Source organism: Grammomys surdaster, unplaced genomic scaffold (assembly GCF_004785775.1).
Source record: "Grammomys surdaster isolate TR1022 unplaced genomic scaffold, NIH_TR_1.0 371, whole genome shotgun sequence".
Taxonomy (NCBI): domain Eukaryota; kingdom Metazoa; phylum Chordata; class Mammalia; order Rodentia; family Muridae; genus Grammomys; species Grammomys surdaster.
The window spans coordinates 753,592-776,689 of record NW_021604790.1 but is presented as its reverse complement, the minus strand read 5'-3'; the positions used below and the strand labels follow the sequence as shown (position 1 = coordinate 776,689).

Sequence of the window (23,098 nt, the reverse complement as noted above, 5' to 3'; positions counted from 1 at the left end):
TGTTGCTATTGACTAAATCCACACACACCTCCAGTTTATCTCAGGGCCGGAAGCTTGGTTATTGCTGTACTTAATACCATCTTGAGATGCCTCCCCTGGTCACCCCACTCCCTACAGCTCCAGCCCTTCACCCTCAAGAAAAACGCAGAAGGACTTCAAAGCTGTTGCACACCTCGGTTTAATACATTAGGGTAGGTTGGGGCGCCTAGGGCCTCCTCTCCTGAGACTTAGGGCCTGGCCTGTTTGGGCTTCAGGGGTAGGTAACTTGTTTCCAACTCTTCACCCTCAGAAAGAACGCTGCGGGACTTTAAGGCTGCTGCACACCTCCGTTGTTAGGGTGGGTTTGTTTGGAGCCCTTAGGGCCTCCCCTCCTGAGTCTCAGGGACTGGCCAGTTTGGGTTTCAGCGGGAGGTAGGCACTTGTTTTGTCCCCTGAGCCACAGATGGCCAGAGGGGGTCAGGCTGCAGGTCATGGCTGCTGTATCTAAGGTCGGCGGGAGCTGCATTTGTCGGTGCACACTCTGCTCCATGCGGTAGCGGCCCCTGGACGGGTCATTCGACTCCTGTTGCCGCTGGCCGGTCACCGTCAGGTTCTGTCCATCTATCCGCACCACCAAGTCCTCCGGAGCGAAACCTTGGGCATCCACCTTCATCTGGAAACTTGGTTCCTCACAGCCATTGCCCTGCGCGGCAGCCAAATCATCCTTGAGCAGCCTCACTGGTAGTGTGGCCACTTGACTTCGTTCAGCAAGGGCCACGCTGGGACATCGGGAAGCCACCCGGTTTTCTGTGGGTTCCCGCTGCCCGGTGGAGAAACTGCTCCCTACCCGCTGCATCCGAGAGTGCAACTGCTGCCTGACGGCGCGAGGGCTCCCAACCCCGCCCCCCCAATCGGGGCGGGTGCGAAGAGGAAGGGCCCGGGCCCGCCCACTCTTCCCATCCAGAGGGGCAAACGCCCAAGTCCCCTCTGTCTTCCTTGCAAGCTGTGCTGCGTTTGTCCAGAACCTGCTTCTCCCTGGGTCCTTCTCTTACATCAGAGGGCAGGAGGCTGTGAAGCAACTGGAGCACCTGAATGTAGGGGATTACAACTCCATCCCTGATGGGATTGAGCAACCGGGTTGAAGAGGTCTGGCTTGCTCTGCCCTACCCTGCCCTGCCCTACCCTGCCCTCTTAAGAATTGAGCCTGGGGCAAGGAAATTTGTTCCCTGGATTGACCCAAAAGAGGGGTCCTTCCTGATCTTCCAGGAAGAACTCTCTCCCTGACCTTTCACAGTCCTGAACTAATATATTGGGAAGAAACTGGATATTTCTCTGGCTTTTTTTTTTGTGACCCCCCCCACACACACACACTAATGGGTAAGCAGGGAAAAGATGGAGATAGACAGGATGGGAGGGAATGAGATCAGGAATCTTCGTTCCAGCTTTAAGGCTGGCTAGGCAAGCCATAAATAAGTGGGAACCACTCTCTACCCTCTGTATCTGCAGTGTTGGGCTGGCACTGTCTCTCTGGTTCTTTAGTTCTCAGCCTCCCTCCAACCCCCATCTCCTGCCCACCCCCAACACACACATGAATGCCTGCACACGAACACACATTCATCAGCATGGCCCACAACTATGTCTCTTTGTTCTTTTGAAAATAAAACCGTTTAACAGCGACCTAAGTACAGAAAAGGCTGTCAAAGTTAATATGTGTGAACACCACACAGTACAAAATGTAGAATTAATGTTACATTTCATCTCTATTGTGGCTGCAAACCTTAGTTCGCAGCCACAGTGGGGCAGGCTTTTGCAATGTGGGAGCCAACTCCAGGTTCAGGCCTGTTCTTCCACCTATGGACTTTAAAAGGACAGCATCCACAAATCCTCCAGACTGCCAGTGTTCTGGGGTGTCTCTTGTCCCAAAAGGATAGTAATTACCACTATCCCGGATGGCTTAAAAAAAAAAAAACTAGAATGAAGTAGTGGTCAACCTAGGATGCTTAATCAAGCGACATTTGATTGTCTGGAACCAAGAAAAAAGAAAAGTCTGGAAGGCCAAAGGATGGGAAGCGGCAAAGGAAGACTACGACTCCCATCGTGCGCCGGGGCAGTGACGCCTGCGCACTGCGCGCCGGTTGCCCATGCGGCCCTAGGGCTGGGAGCGCGGCGCCGCTCCACTGCGGGGGAGGCCATGGCGGAACCTTCCCAGGCCCCAAACCCGGCCCCGGCAGCGCAGCCCCGGCCCCTTCAGTCCCCGGCCCCGGCCCCAACTGCGACTCCTGCGCCCAGTCCAGCTTCAGCACCCACTCCGGCTCCTACTCCGGCACCAGCTCCTGCCCCAGCTGCAGCCCCAGCCGGGAGCACAGGGACTGGGGGGGCCGGGGTAGGAAGTGGGGGGGATCCGGCTCGACCTGGCCTGAGCCAGCAGCAGCGCGCTAGCCAGAGGAAGGCGCAAGTCCGGGGGCTGCCGCGTGCCAAGAAGCTTGAGAAACTAGGGGTCTTCTCAGCTTGCAAGGTGGGGGCGGGGCCTAGTGCGAAAGGGGCGGGGCTTGGGGCATCCAAGGACTGGGGTGGGAATGGGGGCGAAGCTCTAGCCGGAGAGCTGCTCCTGCGCTTGGGGTACAGCATCAGCTGACTGATCCTTCCGCCTCCAGGCCAATGAAACCTGCAAGTGTAATGGTTGGAAAAACCCCAAGCCCCCCACTGCACCCCGCATGGACCTTCAGCAACCAGCTGCCAACCTGAGCGAGTTGTGCCGTAGCTGTGAGCACCCCTTGGGTAAGGCAGCCACTATCTTTGGAGCTGGGGCGGAGGGCAGGAACCAGGTCCTGTTTGAACAGGGTGACATAAGTACCACAAAGCTTCCTAGAGAAACCAGAGATTTTCTAAGGAAAAATTGGGTAGAGAATAAATGTGAATGTCTCATGAAAGGAAAAAAAAAAAGAAAGAAAGAAATCTGCCTTCCCAGAAAAAGCAGGGAGCTACCAAGGGCTGATGGGAGAACTGAGAACCTGGGTCTCCCTGTCTGTCAAGAATTGGAGTGCCGGGCGGTGGTGGCGCACGCCTGTAATCCCAGCACTTGGGAGGCAGAGGCAGGCAGGCAGATTTCTGAGTTCAAGGACAGCCAGGGCTACACAGAGAAACCTTGTCTCGAAAAACCAAAAAAAAAAAAAGAGAGAGAATTGGAGAATCAAAGGTGTGTCTCAGGTAGTTAGGAGGAGGTACAGGAATCAAGCCCCGTGGGGCTCGTCTGTTCTTCTCAACCCTAATGTAACCGTCTTGCAGCGGACCATGTGTCCCACCTGGAGAACGTGTCAGAGGATGAAATTAACCGGCTCTTGGGAATGGTAGTAGATGTAGAAAATCTGTTCATGTCTGTTCACAAGGAAGAGGACACGGACACCAAACAGGTCTATTTCTACCTCTTCAAGGTGAGCTTTCACGGAGTAAAGATGGCAAAGCTTTGGTGCGAGTTGGGGATCTTGCTCTCTGAGCTCTGCTACCCCTATTTCTCTCCATCCCTCTTCCTTACAGCTCCTGAGGAAATGCATCCTGCAGATGACACGGCCAGTGGTGGAGGGGTCCCTAGGCAGCCCCCCATTTGAGAAGCCTAACATTGAGCAGGTAGGACAGGCATGTAGCAGGATTAAAGGCGACTTAAGAGGGAGGAGAGTCTGTTTTACTTCCTCAAGCTGAGACCAGGAGAGAGGTTGGAGGAAGGGAGGGACATGGTGTTTGCTGACCTTGGGGTGGATGTGGAAGTTGGAAGGGTCAGAGGTTCTCTCTTCAGAGTCCCTCCTGTTTGAGATGCCTCTGCTGGCTGTTCACACCTCCTCCTGATTTTTGTCTCCTCCTTACTCCTCAGGGTGTACTAAACTTTGTGCAGTACAAATTTAGCCACCTGGCCCCCCGAGAGCGGCAGACAATGTTTGAGCTCTCAAAGATGTTCCTGCTCTGCCTTAACTACTGGAAACTGGAGACACCTGCTCAGTTCCGGCAGCGATCCCAGTCTGAGGATGTCGCTACCTACAAGGTCAATTATACCAGGTAAGCCCAGGCAGAGCCTCACAGGGGACGCTTGGACAGCCAGTCTAGTGGTCCCCACCCTCACTACCTCTCCACCTCTCCCAGATGGCTCTGTTACTGCCACGTGCCCCAGAGCTGCGACAGCCTCCCCCGATATGAGACCACCCACGTGTTTGGCCGAAGCCTTCTGCGGTCCATTTTCACTGTCACACGCCGGCAGCTACTGGAGAAATTTCGGGTGGAGAAGGACAAACTGGTGCCCGAGAAGAGAACTCTCATCCTCACTCACTTCCCCAAGTAAGGCTCGGTCTGGCCTGTTGGGATTTTGCCCCAAATTCATGTCCTTGCTGTTGTCCCCTTTTTTCCAGGAAGGCTTCCTGGATTGGTCCCTCCTCTCCCTCCATGGGCCTTCTGGGATCTGGGTGTCTACCTGGCAGATTTGCCCATGGCCCAGAAGCTACTTGCTAGTATGTGCTAGTCTGGGGATGGCAGGTACATGGCCCAAGCTAACGCTACCCCCTTTCAATTCCCTGATAGATAGAGTGTTACTAATAGTTTCCTATGGGCACCTGGATACAGCTTCAGAGCCCCTCCTACCACAGTGCTCTGAGAAGTCAGAGTTTACTTTTGAGGTGAAGTCGTTACCCATCTCTGTGCTCGTCCTTTCTCTATACATTTGCCTCTGTTGTGCCACAGCTTCTTCCCATTTGACTCTGGGAACAAGCATGTGGGAGCAAGGGGTGGCAAGATTGGGTCATTCTAGACCAATTTGATAAAGAGGGGACTAAGGCAATTCAGGTGACTGGGTGCCCTGCCCAGCCACACGGCATAGGATGGCATTAGCTCAGACCCATTCTCCTTGGCCATATATCATGACAAAATTGGGTCTCTAATCTCGATCCTGGTTGTGTCCTATCCTGAGCAGGAGGGGACCTGATCCCCACTCAACAGACTGAGCTTTCTCAGACAGCAGAAGCTGCCATCTCCTCCCACCCACTGAGAACAGGCTCTGTTTGTCTGGCTTGTCAATCCCTCTGGGGTCTGGCCCAGGCTACTTCTAATTGAAGGCTGGAGTCGTGGGACAGTTGTACTCTTCCTACAGGTTCCTGTCCATGCTTGAGGAAGAGATCTACGGGGCAAATTCTCCCATCTGGGAGTCGGGCTTCACCATGCCACCTTCGGAGGGAACACAGCTGGTGCCCCGGCCAGGTAAGTGGCACAATAGTTCTACAGGGTCTGCTTAGGCCTGCTGCCTCTGGCATGGCAGTGGTGGGGTATGGTAGCAGTGGGAAGATACCTTGGGGCTCAGATACGGCTGAGAGGGCCTGGATGCTTCTGAAGGCCTGGCCACGCCCTCTATGCCACACCCTCTGCGCCATGCCCTCCACTCCCTGTCCTTGATTTCTTTTCTCTTGCAGCCACAGTCAGTGCAACAGTTGTACCCAGCACCCCCATCTTCAGTCCTTCCATGGGTGGAGGCAGCAACAGCTCCCTGAGCCTAGATTCCACAGGGGCTGAGCCCATGCCAGGTGGGTACTTGACCACTGACCACTGGCCCACAGTCACCCTTCCCTCCACGGTTCCTGCTTTCCCAGGGTGATCCTGTCTCCCTCCCCAGCAGGAGAGAAGAGGAAGCTTCCAGAGAACCTGACCCTGGAGGATGCTAAGCGGCTCCGAGTGATGGGCGACATTCCCATGGAGCTGGTCAACGAGGTCATGCTGACTATCACTGACCCCGCTGCCATGCTGGGGCCTGAGGTAGGCAGCCCAACCTGCCAACGTGTGGGGGAAGGGATCCCCACATCCCTGAGGCCCTTGCTTAACACCCTTCTTCTGTCTAGACGAGCCTGCTTTCAGCCAATGCAGCTCGAGATGAAACGGCTCGCCTGGAAGAGCGTCGAGGGATCATCGAATTCCACGTCATTGGCAACTCTCTGACGCCCAAGGCCAACCGGCGTGTGCTGCTCTGGCTGGTGGGGCTGCAGAATGTCTTCTCCCACCAGCTGCCACGAATGCCCAAGGAATATATTGCCCGACTCGTCTTTGACCCGTGAGTCCCCAGGCTCTCCCACCCCAGAGCACCTTGGCTTCCCCGTCCTGTTACACTAGACACTCTCCCAAATTCCAAGGCTCCTTCTTTCAGGATTCCCTTCCCTCTGTCCTTATCCCTGATGACATTTCCCTCTTTCAGGGCTGAGGGACCTGGGGAGCAAGGAGAGGACAGGTGAGTTCCATGACATGTCCCCTCTCTCTTAGGAAGCATAAGACCCTGGCCTTGATCAAGGATGGACGGGTCATTGGTGGGATTTGCTTCCGCATGTTTCCCACTCAGGGCTTCACGGAAATCGTCTTCTGTGCTGTCACCTCAAATGAGCAGGTCAAGGTGAGCACAGTGCCCTAACCACAACCCTGTTCTGCCACCTGCCTTTAAATATGGACCGAGTCAGCCAAAATGGCGGGATACTGTGCCCCAGCCTTTCTTGTATTGACCAGACATTTCCACATACTTCTACGGGGTGCCAGCTTTACCTTGATAACTGATCATTGAGAAAACTGGTTTGTTGTTTTTTTTGTTTGTTTGTTTTAAAAAAAAGAAACCACGCTGGGCAGTAGTGGCTCATGCCTTTAATCCAAGCACTGGAGAGGCAGAGACAGGCAGATCTCTCTGAGTTGGAAGCCAGCCTGGTCTACAGTTTGAATTCCAAGAGAGGCAGGACTGCACAGAGAACCTCTGTTATCGAAACAACAAAAAAAAATGGATGTCATTCTGAGGGCTGAGGAGATGGTTCTTTTGGTAAAGTGTAAATATGAAGGCCTTCATTTGATACCACCACATTAAATAATAATAATAAAATATAAATATAATAATAAAAATCAGCAGGGCGTGGTGGTACACACTTTTGAGCCCAGCACTCAGGTGGACGAGGCAGAGGCAAGGCCAGCCGAGTCTACAGAGTGAGTTCCAGGACAGCCAGGACTACACAGAGAAACTTTGTCTTGAAGAAACAAACAAGAAAAAGTACCAAATCAGCAATTATTTTTTCTTTTCTGATGTTGGGATAGAATGCAGGGCCCTGTGCACACTAGGCAAAAATGCTCTACCACTTTGTTCTCCCAACAATATTTTTTATGTTAACCTTAGGGACTTTTTGTTTCAGAGAGGGACTCATTCAGCCTTAAGCACACTGTGTAATCCAGGGGGGCCTCAGACATGTGATCCTCTTCTCTCTGCCTCCAGATTGCTGGGGTTACAGGTGTGCTCCACCTCACCAGGTCTTAGCCTTTGCTGGGGATTGAACCCAGAACTTTGTGCACTCTGAGCAGGCATTCTACTAACTAAGCTCCACTTTAGGCAGCAGCACCTAAAGTGAACCCTGGTTTCTTTGCAGGAGGGTTTACATACCTCAGGGAGTTGATAGTTCCAGCTTCTGTCTTTTTTTCACAACAAACTACTTTTGGGCTTTTCATTCTCCTGTTTTGGGTACATTGTCTGTATAGTCTTGATGTGAACGGGCCTCTGTGACCCCTTTCTGTTCTCCCCCTTTGTTCTAAAACTCCAGGTCTGGGCTGACGGCTGTGTTGAGTTGGAGGCCAGCTCTGCTGTGTCCGTGGTCCACTGCCCTCAGACTGTTCTTTGTGTAGCTGGCTTTCAGGGGTTTTTTTTGGCGTTGTTTTTCCTGTGAAATGAGGATTTTAATACCCAGTCATGGGCTAATTGGTGAATGGGTCTTTGAAGAATCAAGTGCTGAGTCTGGCCCTGAACAAGCACCTAGAAATCCTTCACTTTCTCTCCATAAACTCTGACCGTCTGCTGCCACCTGTCCTCTCCTCCTTGGCTTCCCCATCTCTTTTCCAGCCTGTTCTCTCTTCCCCCCCCAGGGCTATGGCACCCACCTGATGAACCACCTAAAAGAGTACCACATCAAACACAGCATCCTTTACTTTCTCACCTATGCTGATGAATATGCCATCGGCTACTTCAAAAAGCAGGTAAGCCTTGGTCTCGCCGTATCTGCCACCTGGGGCCCTGATTGGGTGCACAGCATCCAGTAGTGGAGCCCCTTTTGGTCCCCTATTGTACCTGGCACCAGTGAGGAAGGGCCCCCCATTCTGTCTAGGCCAGGGATTGGAAGGTCCTTTTGGGGATTGGAGGTGAGGAGCAGCCGGCCTGGAGCCTTTGCGGGGGCAGGTTCAGAGATGTGAGAGGGGACATGCTACATGCTGTCTCCCAGTTACTCCTGGAGAGGCGGCTGGGAACTTTGGAGAATCCTTGCTGATGGATTGGGTCTTAACTCTGCACTCATCTAGGGCTTCTCCAAGGACATCAAGGTGCCCAAGAGCCGCTACCTGGGCTACATCAAGGACTATGAAGGAGCAACGCTGATGGAGTGTGAGCTAAATCCCCGCATCCCCTACACAGAGCTGTCCCACATCATCAAGAAACAGAAAGAGGTGCACATGTGTCTCCATAGGGATTTTGTGGGTGTGCACAGGGGAGTTAATGTACAGAGACAATGTAGAATGTGTATGAATATGTGTGGTGGACACAGGCCAGGTCTTAGGTTCCTGCCCTGCCTCTTAGAAAAAGCCAAAAGTAAATGTTACCATTTACTGACCATGGTCTTGGGGGTGATTGGGCCTGAGTTGGCCCCTCAGACCCTTGCTTCCTCAGATCATCAAGAAGTTGATTGAGCGCAAACAGGCACAGATCCGCAAGGTCTACCCTGGACTCAGCTGCTTCAAAGAGGGAGTGAGGCAGATCCCTGTGGAGAGCGTCCCTGGCATTCGTGAGCAGAGGTCTTGGCTGAAAGGGCAGGAGGGCGTTCTCAGGACATGGGCAGGCATTCTGAGGGATGTTTTCTCCCTTTGCAGGAGAGACAGGCTGGAAGCCACTGGGAAAGGAGAAGGGGTAAGTGTTCAGTCAAGGGGAGTGATCATGGGAATCGAGGTCTGGCAGAAGGGCCCAGACCTCAGACTTGGTATCTCTCATTTCCAGCAAGGAGCTTAAGGACCCTGATCAGCTGTATACGACCCTCAAAAACCTGCTGGCTCAGATCAAGGTGGGGGGCCAAGATCCTCTTGTCAGTAACTGAAGTGGGTGGCAGTCTTCAGTTGGGCAGTGGATACTGGGCCTGTCCTCAGCTCCTCTGTTCTCTCTAGTCACACCCCAGTGCCTGGCCCTTCATGGAACCTGTGAAGAAGTCAGAGGCTCCTGACTACTATGAGGTTATTCGCTTCCCCATTGGTGAGGACCCTTGTATTCACTTCCCAGCATGTGCCCCCAATCCACTCCTGTCTGCACTGAGTCAGGTACCCACCATGGTGGGCAGCCTCAGTTATATCCCTTCACCTCTTAAAGTCATGTACCTTCTCCCTTGTGACCCAGACCTGAAGACCATGACAGAACGGTTGCGCAGTCGCTACTATGTGACCCGGAAGCTCTTTGTAGCTGACCTGCAGCGGGTCATAGCCAACTGCCGGGAGTACAATCCCCCAGACAGTGAATATTGCCGCTGCGCCAGTGCCCTGGAGAAGTTCTTCTACTTCAAGCTCAAAGAAGGAGGGCTCATCGACAAGTAGACCCCAGCTGGCATCTGCAATGTCCGCCTCTGTCTCATCAGATGCGTTTGGGTGCTCCTGGCCCCCCTCATCCCGACTCAGCAGGAGAAACTCCAGCCAGGGGCCCCAGATCTTACAGACTTTTCAGCCAGCAGGCACTCACTCCCAAGCCTGTAGCTTTCTCCCCACCTTCATTCCATCCGACCTTGGGGAGATGTCTGGTGTGGGGCCGGGGGATGAACTGCTGGTCCTTACAGAGCCATGCAGGCTGAGCGGCCTGAGCCTGGTCCTGGTGCCTGTTTCCCGGGGCCAGGACTATTTCAGTGAGTAGCCTCGACATGGAAACAGCCCAGACTGGAGGAACTCTAAGGGACCTTGGCTCGTCCTACACTGTTGTCCATCTGTCCCCCAAGGTTGGGGCAGGAGGATCATTCATTCCTTGGCATTAATCCCTTGGAGGGAACAATAAAGCTTTCCCCCTCCCCCCCCCCGTGTGTGATTGGTTTGTTGTTTGTTTGTTTTTTTTTTGTGGGGGGGCCCAACTTCAGAATTAGCAGACTGACCTTTGCCCCTCCATTCCTTCCCCTTCTAACCTGGAAGCCTAACTTCAGGCTACAGTGGTGCCACTGACCCCTGCAGTGTATAGTGGGGTGATGGACCTGGCTGACTGCCATCCCTCACCCTTCTGCTCCAATAGCTTCCAGCCTGTCTCACCTGCAAAGGGAAAGCAAGAGCTTGTCCATAATGCCTGCCTATTCCCTGACTCCTGATCCAGGAAACAGGCAGCCAAGGTCAGCACCTCCAGGTCTTAAGCTCAGACCAGCTGTAAAAACAGATGAGGAAGTAGAGAACCCAGGAGCAGTGCTGGCCTGGAATCCCCATCAGTATCTCCCTTGCCAGTCTTCGGATTTTTTATTTTTTTTTTTTTTTTTTTTGTGGCTGGGCTGGGCTCCATCTGGCTCCTCCCCTTGTTTCAGTTTCATTTCTGTTCACTGAGCTGCCCGCCCTGGCTTTCCAGAGCTTCAGAAGCCTCAGACTAGTCGGCTACTCTTCCAAACCCCATCCTAATCCTCGCCAGTGCAGGTTCCAGGTAGGTATCTATGAGTTCTTGGCTAAGAACAGCTTCTGCAGCTTACTGGCTTGGCCGGGAGGAAGGGGTGGGTACATGTTCTGATCCCTCTGCCATTCCAGAATGGAGCTGCGACCCTACCAGTGGGAAGTGATCTTACCTGCTCTGGAGGGCAAGAATATCATTATATGGCTGCCCACGGGTGCTGGGAAGACCCGGGCAGCTGCCTTTGTGGCCAAGCGGCATCTAGAAACAGTAGACAGAGGCAAGGTGGTGGTCCTGGTCAATAGGGTGAGTGGTCTGCCCTTCCCGAAGTGGGGTCTCTTAGCTCATCTCTTCTAGACGACAGCTCTGCCAGGTCTTCTCACCTTGGTTCAGGAGATGTCTGGGTCCTGAACCATGTCCTGGCATCTTGCTCCTCCCAGCTTCCCCCATCCCAACTCCCAACAACTGCCATTTCCCACCCCCACTCCAATCCAGGTTCTCTCCATTATTCTTCACTCACCAGGTGCACCTGGTGAGCCAGCACGCTGAGGAGTTCAGGCGCATGTTGGATAAACACTGGACCATAACGACCCTGAGTGGGGACATGGGATCTCGAGCTGGCTTTGGCCTAATGGCTCGGAGCCATGACCTGCTCATCTGTACAGCAGAGCTGTTGCACCTAGCACTGAACAGCTCTGAGGAGGATGAGCACGTAGAGCTCACAGGTGAGGAAAAAAAAACCATAACCTGCTTACAGGACATGCTCCTGGGCAAATAAGCCCCCTTCCTCCAGCTGAGCCTCAGTTTCCTAATCTGTAAGTTGAAGATAAATCATTCCTACCTGCTTCTTGCCTGGGACCCAACCCCTTAGTAGGGAAGGGAAGAGGAAGTTTTCAGACAAGAATGAGGACTTTACAAAGTTGCCGGGAGGAAGAAGTGCCAGCTGCTTACCTCTGTCTCTCATGTGCCCCCAGAATTCTCGCTGATTGTGGTGGACGAGTGTCACCACACCCACAAGGACACCGTCTACAACACCATCTTGAGCCTGTACCTAGAACATAAGCTGAAGAAAGCAAAGCCCCTTCCCCAGGTCCTGGGTCTCACAGCCTCCCCAGGCACTGGAGGTGCCACCAAGCTCCAAGGGGCCATTGACCACATCCTACAGGTCAGCTGAGCCCCTGAGCCCCTCCCACCAGAGATTCTTGTTTGTCCTGCCTCCTAATCCTACCAAACATACCCTTTATACTGTGGCTACACTGGTCTCTTCGACTATCTTGAGCAGATGAGCTTGTGGGACCCTTTGAACTCAGTATTTCTTTTGCCTGGAATGTCCTTTCTTTTGAACCTCCATCAGAGTCCTTCCCACCATTCAGCAAACGTCCCTGTCATTGTCAGTCTCCCCAGGCCATCCCCACTACTCTGTCATAGAGCTAGTTTTCATTATTTAATTGTGTTCGGAGTTTGTTCATACTACAAACTGGAAGCTGTTTGAACTAGGAACTATGAAAATGAGAACTGCTTTTTTTTTTCTTTAAAGATTAATTATGCGTACAGGGTCTGCCTGCATGTATGCCTACAGGCCAGAAGAGGGCACCAGATATCATGGTCGTGAACCACCTTGTTGTTGCCGAGACTTGAACTCAGGACTTCTGGAAGAGCAGTCAGTGCTCTTAACCTCTGAGCCATCTCTCCCGCCCTCTTTGCTATTTTCGATAGTTTCTTCATGGTCGTTTGAATCTAAGTTCCTCTCTCATCAGTGGGGGAGTATTAGTGACTCACAGGACACACTTCAGACTTATTGAAATGAATCCCAACTTCCAGTGGCCCTGCCTCAGCCTTTCCTGTCCTCAGCCAGGACTCTACCTCCCTCAAATTCTACCTAGCTCCTCTTTCAGTGATGCCTTTCTGTTGCTTTTAGCTCTGTGCGAATTTGGATACCTGGCGCATCATGTCACCAAAGAATTGCTGCTCCCAGCTGCTAGAGCAAAACCCAAAACCCTGCAAGCAGTATGACCTCTGCCAGAGGCGCACACGGGTATGTGAGGGGGCACAGGGCAGGCTGGGGGTCTGGTGCTGAGTTAGGGCACCTAGGCTTGGATCCTGACTCCACCTTCCCCAGCTCTTGTCACTTCAGTCCCCTTGCCTATGCCTCTGTTGCTCCAATCTGCCTTTTCTGTGCTCCAAGGCACCTGCAGACCAAGTCCATAGCCTACTGTCCAGATTGGCTCATGGTACTGCCAAGCCATGAACCTGGGGTGCTTGGTGTTGAGGGCCAGTTCTTTTCTTTAGTAGTGACACTCACCGATGTCTGTAAACAGGGCTGACCCAGGGCTCTCCGCATCTCTGTGCCCGGGCCACAAGACAAGTGTATAAATGTAGGTGAGACAATAGAAGCTTCATACAGGGATCTGATCCCTGTCTCCAGCCAGGATACTTCACACTCAGAACTTTGAAGTTCTCACTCTCAAGGAAATACACCGAGTTCTACATAGTACCTAACCTTCCCATGAGTCCCCTCATCCCCTCACTCCTTCTTGAACAGGATCCTTTTGGAGACTTGCTTAAAAAGCTTATGAACCAAATCCACCAACAACTAGAGATGCCTGACCTGAAGCAGCAATTTGGAACCCAGATGTATGAGCAGCAAGTGGTACAGTTGTGCAAGGATGGTGAGAGGGGCAGCTTGTGAGCCTGTCTGGGCGGGGCTTTTAGGGGTGGAGTTTCTACACTCTCGAGGAGGGGCCTGTCTGGGTGGAACTTTTAGGAATGGAAGAGCCTCCAAATTGACCCTGCACCTCTTTCCTGCAGCGGCAGAGGCTGGGCTCCAGGAACAGCGGGTGTATGCGCTGCATTTGCGGCGCTACAATGATGCACTATTTATCCACGATACCGTCCGTGCATGGGATGCTCTTGACATGTTGCAAGATTTCTACGACAGAGAACGTGCCACAAAAACACAGATGGTGCGAGCTGAACGCTGGCTGCTGGAGCTGTTTGATGGTGAGGCACAACAGGGTCAGAGCTGCTTGAGAGCTTAAGGTCATTTGTAGCTGGGCAGCTACCACGACCCAGGGAGGGTCCTGGGTCTCTATTTTCCTAACGAAACTCCAATACTGCTAGTATGGCAAACTTGTTTCCTCAAGTGTGACAGTTTGCAATAAACAAAACTAAGTCGGGTTATTAGCAGAGATATTTTAATTTCTTCTTACATTGATTGATTGGTTGATTGATTGATCGGGGAGAGGAGGTATATTGGTGTGTGTACATGTACCACAGCAGCACACATCGAGGTTAGAAGACAACTTTTAGAAGTTTGTTTTCTCCTTCAAATGTGGGAGCCAAGGATTGGACTCGGGTTGTCAGGCTTAGTAGCAAATGCTTTTTCTTTCTGAGCCAGCTTGCCAGCCCCCAACAAAGATATTTTATAACATAGGCTATAACGGCACTCTCTCAGACCTACCCGTGATATAAAGAATCACACAGAGGCTTTTTTGATATTTTAAAGCCTAGGCCTTTTAATTAGGGCAGTCCCATAGCCAGTTATCTAGCTTAACCCAACTAATCCTAGCACTATGTCCCACCATGTGGCTAGCCCTGCCTCTCTACTCCCCTCTGGTCCGTTGATCTCTTATATTTCTTCTTCTCCCAATCAATCAATCAATCTCTCTCTCTCTCTCTCTCTCTCTCTCTCTCTCTCTCTCTCTCTCTCTCTCTGAAGTTCTTCCTTCCACTTTCTGCTCAGCTATTGGCCATAAAGCTCGTTATTACAGCCAATCAAATACAAATACAATTTTAGATTGCCTCTAGGCTAGTGAGGAGAGACTACATTGAATGCTGGGGAAGCATACACTATAAGATATGAGGCCAGAGATAAGCCATAGAAATAACAACACCAAGATCTTTCCAGCATTCAGCTCTCTGCTCGTACTGAATTAACAATTGAAAATATAGAGGCACACCTTCACACAGTGTACCCAACACTAGGATGGCTCCACGGGCCTGAATTCAATCCTAGAAACCCACTTTAAAATCAGGTGCAGACAACTTGTCACCTCAGCCCCAGGGTGCTGGGGACACCAGGATCCTTGGGGCTTGCTGGACAATTCATCTTGCCGATAGAGAACTCTGGTTTCAGTAGGAGACCATATCTTTAAAAAATTAGATGCTCAGTGGGTAAATGTCCTTGCTGTAAAACCTTTTTGATCTCTCAAACTCATATAAGGGGGAAGAGAAGCATGCATCCACACCCTCTACACACATGCCATGGTGCGTATACCCAGGAACTCATACCATGCACGCACATGGTAATAAATAAAAAATTTTGAAATAAGATTAATAGTTATAGATGCCTGACATGCCCCCCCAACACACACACAAACACATGCATGAACACATATTTTTACACAAAACCCCCCCCCCCAAAAAAAAGGTGATCCAGGAAAATCTGGCTCAAAGCTATCCTGGTATCAGAGATCAGTTTAAAGAGCTCAAAGACCAAATGGTGGTGGCACACACCTTTAATCCCAGCGCTCAGGAAACAGAGGCCACAGATCTCTAAGTTGGAGGCCAGCCTGGTCTACAGAACAGCTAGGGCTATTACATAGAGAAGCCTCTCTCAGGGGAGGAAAAAAAATGGAAGGAAAAAATCCTCAAGGGTGGGGCTGGGATGCTGGAGTGTCTTTCGGTGATTAGAGCACTTACCTAGCATGTGCAAAGACCTAGTTCATTTCCCAGAATACAATGTAGTTGCCCATGTGTCTTAGTTAGGGGTTTATTACTATGAAGAGACACCATGACCAAGGCAACTCTTATAAAGGCAAACATTTAATTGAGGCTGGCTTACAGGTTCAGAGGTTTAGTCTACTGTCATCACGGTGGGAAGCATGGAAGTGAGGAGCCTAGAGTTCTATATCTTGATCTGAAGGCAGCAGGGAGAAGGCTATCTTCCGCACTGGGTGGAGCCTGAGGATAGGAGACCTCAAAGCCCGCCTACACAGTGACACACTTCCTTTGATGAGGCCACACCTCCTAATAGTGCCAGTCCCTAGGGCCAAGCATTCAAACACATGAATCTATGGGGGCCAAACCTATTCAAACCACCACACCATAACTGTAATCCTAGGATTTAAGAAGTGAAAGCAGAAGAAGTGAGCTTAAGGCTAGCCTGGGCTACATGAGACCCTGCCTAGAAAATTAAAACAACAGATGCAAAGTTCCTAGTGGTGGGATTGAGGACTGCTGATCTGGGGTTTGTGAGGGATGAATTCTATACTTACTGTCTCCTGTAAGGCTGGCCTTGAGAGTAAGTGGAACTGTGTTCTTAAAGTGTGCTTAGAACAGCTCAGGGAGTGAATGGGATCAGGTGGCCTCTCTGCCAACAACTGTCCCGTGAGTACCCTGTCCACCCAGGCCTGAGCCCTGTGCCTCTGTTTTGGTGTTTTCAGACCATAAAAATGTGCTGGCCCGGCTAGCAGTTCAGGGTCCTGAGAACCCGAAGTTGGAGATGCTGGAAGGAATCCTACTGAAGAAGTTTGGAAGTCCTGGCCACACTCGGGGTATCATCTTCACCAGAACCCGTCAGACTGCCTCCTCCCTCCTGCTCTGGCTTCGGCAGCAACCTTGCCTACAGACTGTGGGCATCAAGCCTCAGATGCTGATTGGAGCAGGGAACACAAGCCAGAGCACACACATGACCCAGGTGTTTGGCCGTGGCTGGAGGCATTTTACAGGGGAAAAAGCAGAACAGGGTCCTCAACACAGAGCTAGCAGAAAGGTTCTGGGGAAGAGGGATTGAATCTTCCTAGACAAGAGACCAGAGAGCTGGGATGACACAGAGACACTCCCTACCCCCATCCCCTTTCACTTCAGATTTCCTCTGCCTGAGAGTCCCAGGGGAATGGAGTAGCAGGGACCCAAGGGCCTCTTACTAAAGAAAGAGTAAATGGTATGGCTTCTCAGGGCAGAGGATCAGGAATATGGGATCCCTTATGGGGGAATAGCGGGTAGGCAGAGACTTTTAGAAGTCACTAGGGAAGGTGTCTACAGCTATAACTCAGCTGGTAGGATACTTGCCTCACGAGCTCAAAGCCATAAACCAGGTGTGGTAGCGCACAGTAATCCTAGCACTCAGAAGATGAAAGATAGAGGCAATAGACCCAGAAGGTCAAGATGGTTCTTGTCTACAGCAGCAAGTTCAAGGCCAGCCTGGGATATGCAGAAAAATCTGTCTTTTAAAGGGAGGGAGGATAGGCCGGGCGGTGGTGGCGCACACCTTTAATCCCAGCACTTGGGAGGCAGAGGCAGGTATATTTCTGAGTTCGAGGCCAGCCTGGTCTACAGAGTGAGTTCCAGGACAGCCAGGGCTACACAGAGAAACCCTGTCTCGAAAAAACCAAAAATAAATAAATAAATAAATAAATAAATAAATAAATAAATGGAGAGAGGAGAGGGGAGGGAGGAGGAAGAGAAAGTGTCCTAGAGAATGTGAGTCACTAGGAAAGACCGGCAGGATCTTAGGGGTAACCTTGGAACAGAGTGGGACTCAGGGTTCCCATAAACCTTTTCCTTCTCCCTGAACCCTCCAACAGAAAGACCAGCAAGAAGTGATCCAGGAGTTCAGGGATGGTATCCTGAACCTTCTAGTGGCTACAAGTGTGGCAGAGGAGGGCCTGGATATTGCTCAGTGCAATGTGGTGGTGCGCTATGGGCTCCTGACCAATGAGATCTCCATGGTCCAGGTACACTTAAGCCCTCCTCCCCACTACAACAGCCCTGGAAGGATCCTGTACGAATCCCAGCCAACATCTCCCTCACCTTTGTCATTCTTCCCAGGCCCGGGGTCGTGCTCGAGCTGGTCAGAGTGTGTACTCCTTCCTGGCTACAGAGGGTAGTCGGGAGGTAAAGCGGGAGCTAACCAATGAGGCCCTGGAAGTGCTGATGGAGCAGGCAGTGGCTGCTGTACAGAAGATGAACCCTGATGAGTTCAAGGCCAAGGTCAGTGGCAGCCTGCAACAACCTCTGAGAGCCTGAGGCTCTGACTGCATCCACACACTCCCAGGATCGCCTCCAGGCTCACCTAGGGAACTTTTATACCATACAGAGAAAGATCAAGCCCACAGTAACATTGCCAGAGAGGGCAATGCCTGACCTCTGCATGACCTTAGAAACAGGCCTTGTCCCAGGTGTGCCCTTATCCTTGGTTACAACAGCAAGTTGGAGGTCAGCTGAATTATATGAGAATCTGTCTTTTCAAAGGGTGCTGAGGGATAAGGGGTGGGGGTGGGGTGGGGGAACAGCTACTTTGTGTATTTGTGAGAGCCTTTCTGGAAATAGAAGGGAAACAAAGACACAGGCAGAATGTAAGATTAATCTCAGAAGCCGCAATCAAAGCATGTTCTTTGGTACTGTTGTCTTAGCGTAATGCTGTCCCATGATAGATTTTTAAAAAAGCTTTGCATGACATTTTTCAAAGGGAGAACACAAAATTAACAGAATGGGGAGATAGCTCAATCAGTAAAGGGTCACACAAGTACATGGACCTGAATTCCCAGTCCAGTAAAAATCTGGGCACTGCAGTGTGTTTCTGTGATCTTAACTCTGGGAAGACAAAACAGGAAGATTTCTGGGCTTGCTGGCCAGGAAGCTTCAGGTTCAGTGAGAGAACCTGTCTCAAAAAAACAAGCCTTCTGAGTCTGGGTAGAAATGATCTGGGGTATTTGGGAACTCTGGGAGCTTTCCTGAGGTTGGGTCTTTTGGTGTCCATGTCCAAGTCCTGTCCCCTGCCCTCTCCTCTAGATCCAGAACCTGCAGCTAGCAGCCCTAGTTAAGCGAGCAGCACGTGCCGCCCATCGGGAGAGCCAGCAGGGGCAGTTCTTACCAGAGCACGTGCAACTTCTCTGCATCAACTGTATGGTGGCTGTGGGCTACGGAAGTGACCTGCGGAAGGTGGAGGGCACCCACCACGTCAATGTGAACCCCAACTTCTCGTGAGAGCCATGGGAGGGCTTGGAGGATTCGGACGGGCTTTTTACCGGGTGTGGCAAGCTAAAGAGCATTTTTAGCATGCAGGGTTTCTCCTCAGCCCTGTTCCACATCCCACGAGTGAGGAAGCAGAGGTGTGGTGTCTTGCTCAAGCTCCCATAGCCATTCTGTAAATGAAAGAGAACTGGAACTTAGGATACAAGGAATTCAGCCATGTCCTGAGTCCTTGACCCTACCCACTCTCAGGATAGCAAGAAGAATTTAGCTGTCAGGTGAGGCGGCCTGTCTGTGCTGCTCGGGAGGCTAGGGAGGAGAATTATTTGAGTCTGGGAGGTCAGAGTCAGCCAGGATAACAGAAAGGCCTCCATCTCAAAAGAAAAAAAAAAAAAACTGGAGCTGCTGGGTATGGTACGTGGTGCTTCATGTGCTTGTAGTTGAGGTACCTGGGAGATAAGAGCTCAAGATGTCACCTTTGGCTACACAGAGATTCCAGGCCAGGCTGGACTCAAAAAGAGAAGGGACCTGATCTTCATTGTGAGTTTCAGGATAGCCAGGGCTACATAGAGAGACCTTGTCTCAATAAATAAATAAATAAATAAATAAACAAACAAATAAATAAGAAAAAGAGAAAAGTGGGGAGGGGAGAGTTAGGGTGATGCTCAGATGGTAGAATGCTTATCTAGAATGCACAAAGCCCTGGGTTGGATCCCAAGCAACTGAGTGTGGTCCACACCTGGAATCCAGCACTTAGGGGACAGAGGCAGTAGGATCAGCAATCGGGTCATGGTTACCTTCAGGTACATAGCGAGCTAGAGGCCATCGTGAGCTACATGAGATCCTGTCTCAAAATCCAGATGGCCTGAGCTTGATTCCCACATCCCATAGTAGAAGGAAAGAGACTCCTTAAAATTCTCTTCTGACCTCCACAGGAGCATGGTGGTGCCCCACACACAAAATTTATACAGGTCTAGCTCTCCCTCTCCTGCTGAGCCAACCCCGTCCTGCCCCCAAACATTCATTAAGTAACTATTTATTAGACACCTCTGTGTGTCAAGCCACAGTGCTAAAGTTCCTCACGCTGGCTCTATCTTAGAGACCATTTCATCTAGGTAGGAGAAGGGATGGAACTCAGGATCCAAGGATGTTCTTTGGATGCAGGAACAGGCTGTGGACAAGGCAGGCCGATCCTTCTGAGGTCTAGACTTCCTGATTCTGGGAAATTCTGTATCTTGACCAGGCAGAAAGGCCAGATGTCTTGACAGGGACTTGGCCAGCTATAGGGCATGGAGTCTAGGGTTCAGGGGCTCCAGAAGGGCTCTGTCTACTTTTATCTATTTCTAGAGTCTATTATACCACCTCCCAGAAGCCTGTGGCCATTAACAAGGTCTTTAAAGACTGGAAACCTGGAGGAACCATCAGATGCAGTAACTGTGGGGAGGTAAGTAAGGGGTTATAGCCCAAGGCAAAGAGCCCTCAGCCCCAGACTCCAGAGGCCCTTGATTTGAGAAAGGAGGCCTAGCTGCGCCTTCAAGCCCTTACCCCAGTTGGGAATCATGCCTGCTGTGGGGGACCCGCAGTCTGTGCTGTAGTCCCGTGTAGCTTGACTTTTTATTATTTTGTGGGTTCCTTTTTCTTCCACCCTTTCCACTCCTTTATCCACCCTTTCAACCCCTTAACCCTAGGTAGGAGAGAAAAAAGGATAGAAGGGGAAAGGGGGTGACATTATTGGTAGACTACTTCCTGCTGATTAGGGGCATGGAGTTCCTTGGGGCCAGTTTGATCTTCAGTGTCAGGATATCTAATTTTTTTCTTTTTGTCTCTCTGTATACAATGCAACCAACATCATCCAACCACCAACCAGCCAACCAGCCCCTTCTATCTGTGCGCTAGCATTTCTATACCCTCTGAAGGGTCCCCAGAATTCCAAACGTCACAGAGCTGCAGAAACTATCTGCAGCTGTCAAAACCACGTCCCTGCTAGAGCACGAAGCAAATCATAGTCAGCTGCTGCAAACAATTCGAATCCATATTGCACACCTGGGGTTAAAATTAAGACAGTGGTGGCGCACACCTTTAATCCCAGCACTTGGGAGGCAGAGGCAGGCAGATTTCTGAGTTCAAGGCCAGCCTGGTCTACAGAGTGAGTTCCAGGACAGCCAAGGCTACACAGAGAAACCCTGTCTTGAAAAAGAAAAAACAAAAACAAACAAACACACACACAAACAAAAAAGACATTCTCATATGTCTGTGTTTTTAAAGAAACCAAAATTTTCATTATAGTCCTGTCTTAGGGAGCCCACTGCACAATGGCCTCTGGTGGTAGATACAGGGCTGGTCATCACAGAAATCCAGCTTGAGGACAGAAAGCCACATGCTTCTATCTGTTCTACCACACCAGGTCTGGGGCTTCCAGATGATCTACAAATCAGTGACCTTGCCGGTGCTCAAAATTGGAAGCATGCTACTGGAGACCCCTCACGGGAAGATCCAGGCCAAAAAGTGGTCCCGGGTGCCTTTCTCAATACCTGACTTCGACATCCTGCAGGATTGCACCCAAAGCCTATCTGATCTCTCTCTGGACTGACCCCTTGTGGCTGCAGTACCTGTACCTAGGTCAAACTGCAGGGGGCAGCAGAGGCCAGCAAGCCAGCCTCCTTCCCCTGGCTATCGCTCTGGTTCTGGGTCGTCTGGCTACCCCTTTCTTCTGCTCCAGAGATCTTAAACACATTGGATGGAGTTGGAAGTTGGATGCAGGAGAACTGGCATGCTCTGCTGTACTAGGAACCATAACATCCCTCCCTTGCCCAAGAACCTTTTGGTTTTTTCTCTTTTTCTTTTTGAGGCTCTTCATAAATTAAAAATCTGGTAGAGAATATGTAACCATCTTTATTTTGAAGTGTAATTGATGGAAAATAAACCTCATTAATGTGCCACGCCTCCTTCTAGTCAAGATAGAGACAGAGCTTCGCAAGTGTCTTTGTTCCCACCGGAAGCCCTATCTTGTACCCCTCCCCAAACACTTATCTGCTTGGGTAAATTTTTTTTTTTTTTGAGACAGTTTCTCTGTATAGCCCTAGCTGTCCTGGAACTCACTCTGTAGACCAGGCTAGCCTCAAACTCAGAAATCCACCTGCCTCTGCCTCCCAAGTGCTGGGATTAAAGGCATGCAACACCACTGCCCGGTAAACAATTCAATTTTCATTTTTTTTTAAAGATTTGTTTATTCATGTATTTTATGTACATGAGTACTCTGTTTTCATGCACATCAGAATGGGGAATCAGATCCCATTACAGATGGTTGTAAGTCACCATGTGGTTGCTGGGAATTGAACTCAGGACATCTGGAAGAGCATTCAAGTGCTCTTAACCACTGATCCATCTCTCCAGCCTTGCTTGGGTAATTTTTAATGTTCAAATATTACCCTTGGGACTAGAGATGAAGCTCAGTTGTTAGAGTGCTTGCTTACCATGTGCAAAGCCCAGGGTTTGATGCCCAGAACTGCATAGGCCAACATGGGTAGTGCCTGCGTGGAATCCAAGCACTGCAGGGATAGAGACAGGAGGATGCTCTGATGAGATCATTCATTGGCTAAAGTATTGCCTACAAACCTGACTGACTGAGTTCAATCCCCAGGACCAACTTGGTGGAAGATAAGGACCACCAAGTTGTCTCTCTGGCCTCCTCACAGGCACCCTAGTGTACTCATGTGCACATACACACGTACACAATGAATAATAACTGTAGCTAAGGTAAGTTCAAGGCCAGGCTTGGCTACATAGTAAGTTTGAGGTGTGCATAGGATTGTCTCAAAAAAAAGAAAGAAAGAAAGAAAGAAAGAAAGAAAGAAAGAAAGAAAGATGTCTTTCGTGTCTGTCCAACTCTCATATAGATCATCAGCAGGATAAATCTGAGGTACCCAAGACACGGTTCACAGGCAGAGAACACACCTACCAGGAAAGAGGTTAAGGGTTCCATTCCTGGATCTAAAACGCTTCAATTTGAGGCTTTTCAAGAATGTAAAGTCCTTGTGTCCTCTCCATCCTATGACAGATTCTAACCCCTCTGTCCCCCTCGTCCCCACTTTTCACTTGGGGAGAAGAGAGCCTGACAGCCAGCATTTGAGGGCTGGAGGCAGGTAGGCATGGAGTAGGGAGAGGCCTAATTTTTTGTTCTGATTTTAATAGAGGCAAGATCTAGGTTGATTCTTCAGGGAAAGGGCTATTTCTGTAGTAAGAGGCCCAGCAGGCACAAGTCACCTTCAGGGGGGGAGGAAAGGGTTAGGGCAGAGATTTGACAGAAGGATAACAGTTCTTCCTGTTATCCAACCTGTATCTTTTCTGCTTCATCCTTGCCCTGCCTCAAAAGTGCATAGAATTAATTCTCTCTTCTCCCGGTGTTTTCTGGCTAAGGCTAAACATTCACTTCCACTCTTTGGGGCAGCCATCTTAGCTAGGGTAAATCTCTTTCTCAGAGTGTCCTTGGCCCCTTCAGGAGTCATC

At 50.7% G+C, this 23,098-nt stretch overlaps 3 protein-coding genes across 5 annotated transcripts; 2 read left to right on the top strand and 1 right to left on the bottom strand.

Moving 5' to 3' along the window:
- Positions 1-166: 166 nt before the first annotated feature.
- Positions 167-939, bottom strand: Hspb9 (heat shock protein family B (small) member 9). Of its 2 annotated transcripts, XM_028780333.1 has the most exons (2): positions 388-939; positions 187-248 (listed from the first exon to the last, which is right to left on the bottom strand). In XM_028780333.1, exons 1-2 carry the CDS (start codon positions 833-835, stop codon positions 187-189), a joined length of 510 nt encoding a protein of 169 aa, XP_028636166.1. In that variant the 5' UTR covers positions 836-939. The 2 variants fall into 2 exon arrangements, with proteins under 2 accessions (XP_028636167.1, XP_028636166.1); XM_028780334.1 differs by having other exon boundaries at positions 167-933.
- A 1,176-nt stretch (positions 940-2,115) lies between these two features.
- Positions 2,116-10,053, top strand: Kat2a (lysine acetyltransferase 2A). Of its 2 annotated transcripts, none has more exons than XM_028780458.1 (18): positions 2,116-2,494; positions 2,634-2,757; positions 3,265-3,410; positions 3,514-3,603; positions 3,845-4,026; positions 4,111-4,302; positions 5,108-5,214; positions 5,424-5,534; positions 5,627-5,763; positions 5,847-6,055; positions 6,262-6,388; positions 7,885-7,995; positions 8,314-8,457; positions 8,678-8,792; positions 8,878-8,914; positions 9,002-9,065; positions 9,166-9,250; positions 9,392-10,053. In XM_028780458.1, the coding sequence occupies exons 1-18, from the start codon at positions 2,171-2,173 to the stop codon at positions 9,583-9,585; spliced, it is 2,499 nt and encodes an 832-aa protein (XP_028636291.1). In that variant the 5' UTR covers positions 2,116-2,170; the 3' UTR covers positions 9,586-10,053. The 2 variants fall into 2 exon arrangements, with proteins under 2 accessions (XP_028636291.1, XP_028636290.1); XM_028780457.1 differs by having other exon boundaries at positions 2,138-2,494; positions 5,624-5,763.
- A 503-nt stretch (positions 10,054-10,556) lies between these two features.
- Positions 10,557-21,535, top strand: Dhx58 (DExH-box helicase 58). The gene is made up of 13 exons (XM_028780514.1): positions 10,557-10,654; positions 10,756-10,924; positions 11,142-11,343; positions 11,593-11,783; positions 12,537-12,653; positions 13,161-13,287; positions 13,427-13,618; positions 16,063-16,316; positions 17,206-17,355; positions 17,450-17,611; positions 18,413-18,603; positions 19,940-20,036; positions 20,997-21,535. Exons 2-13 carry the CDS (start codon positions 10,757-10,759, stop codon positions 21,180-21,182), a joined length of 2,037 nt encoding a protein of 678 aa, XP_028636347.1. The 5' UTR covers positions 10,557-10,654; position 10,756; the 3' UTR covers positions 21,183-21,535.
- The last annotated feature ends 1,563 nt before the right edge of the window (positions 21,536-23,098 follow it).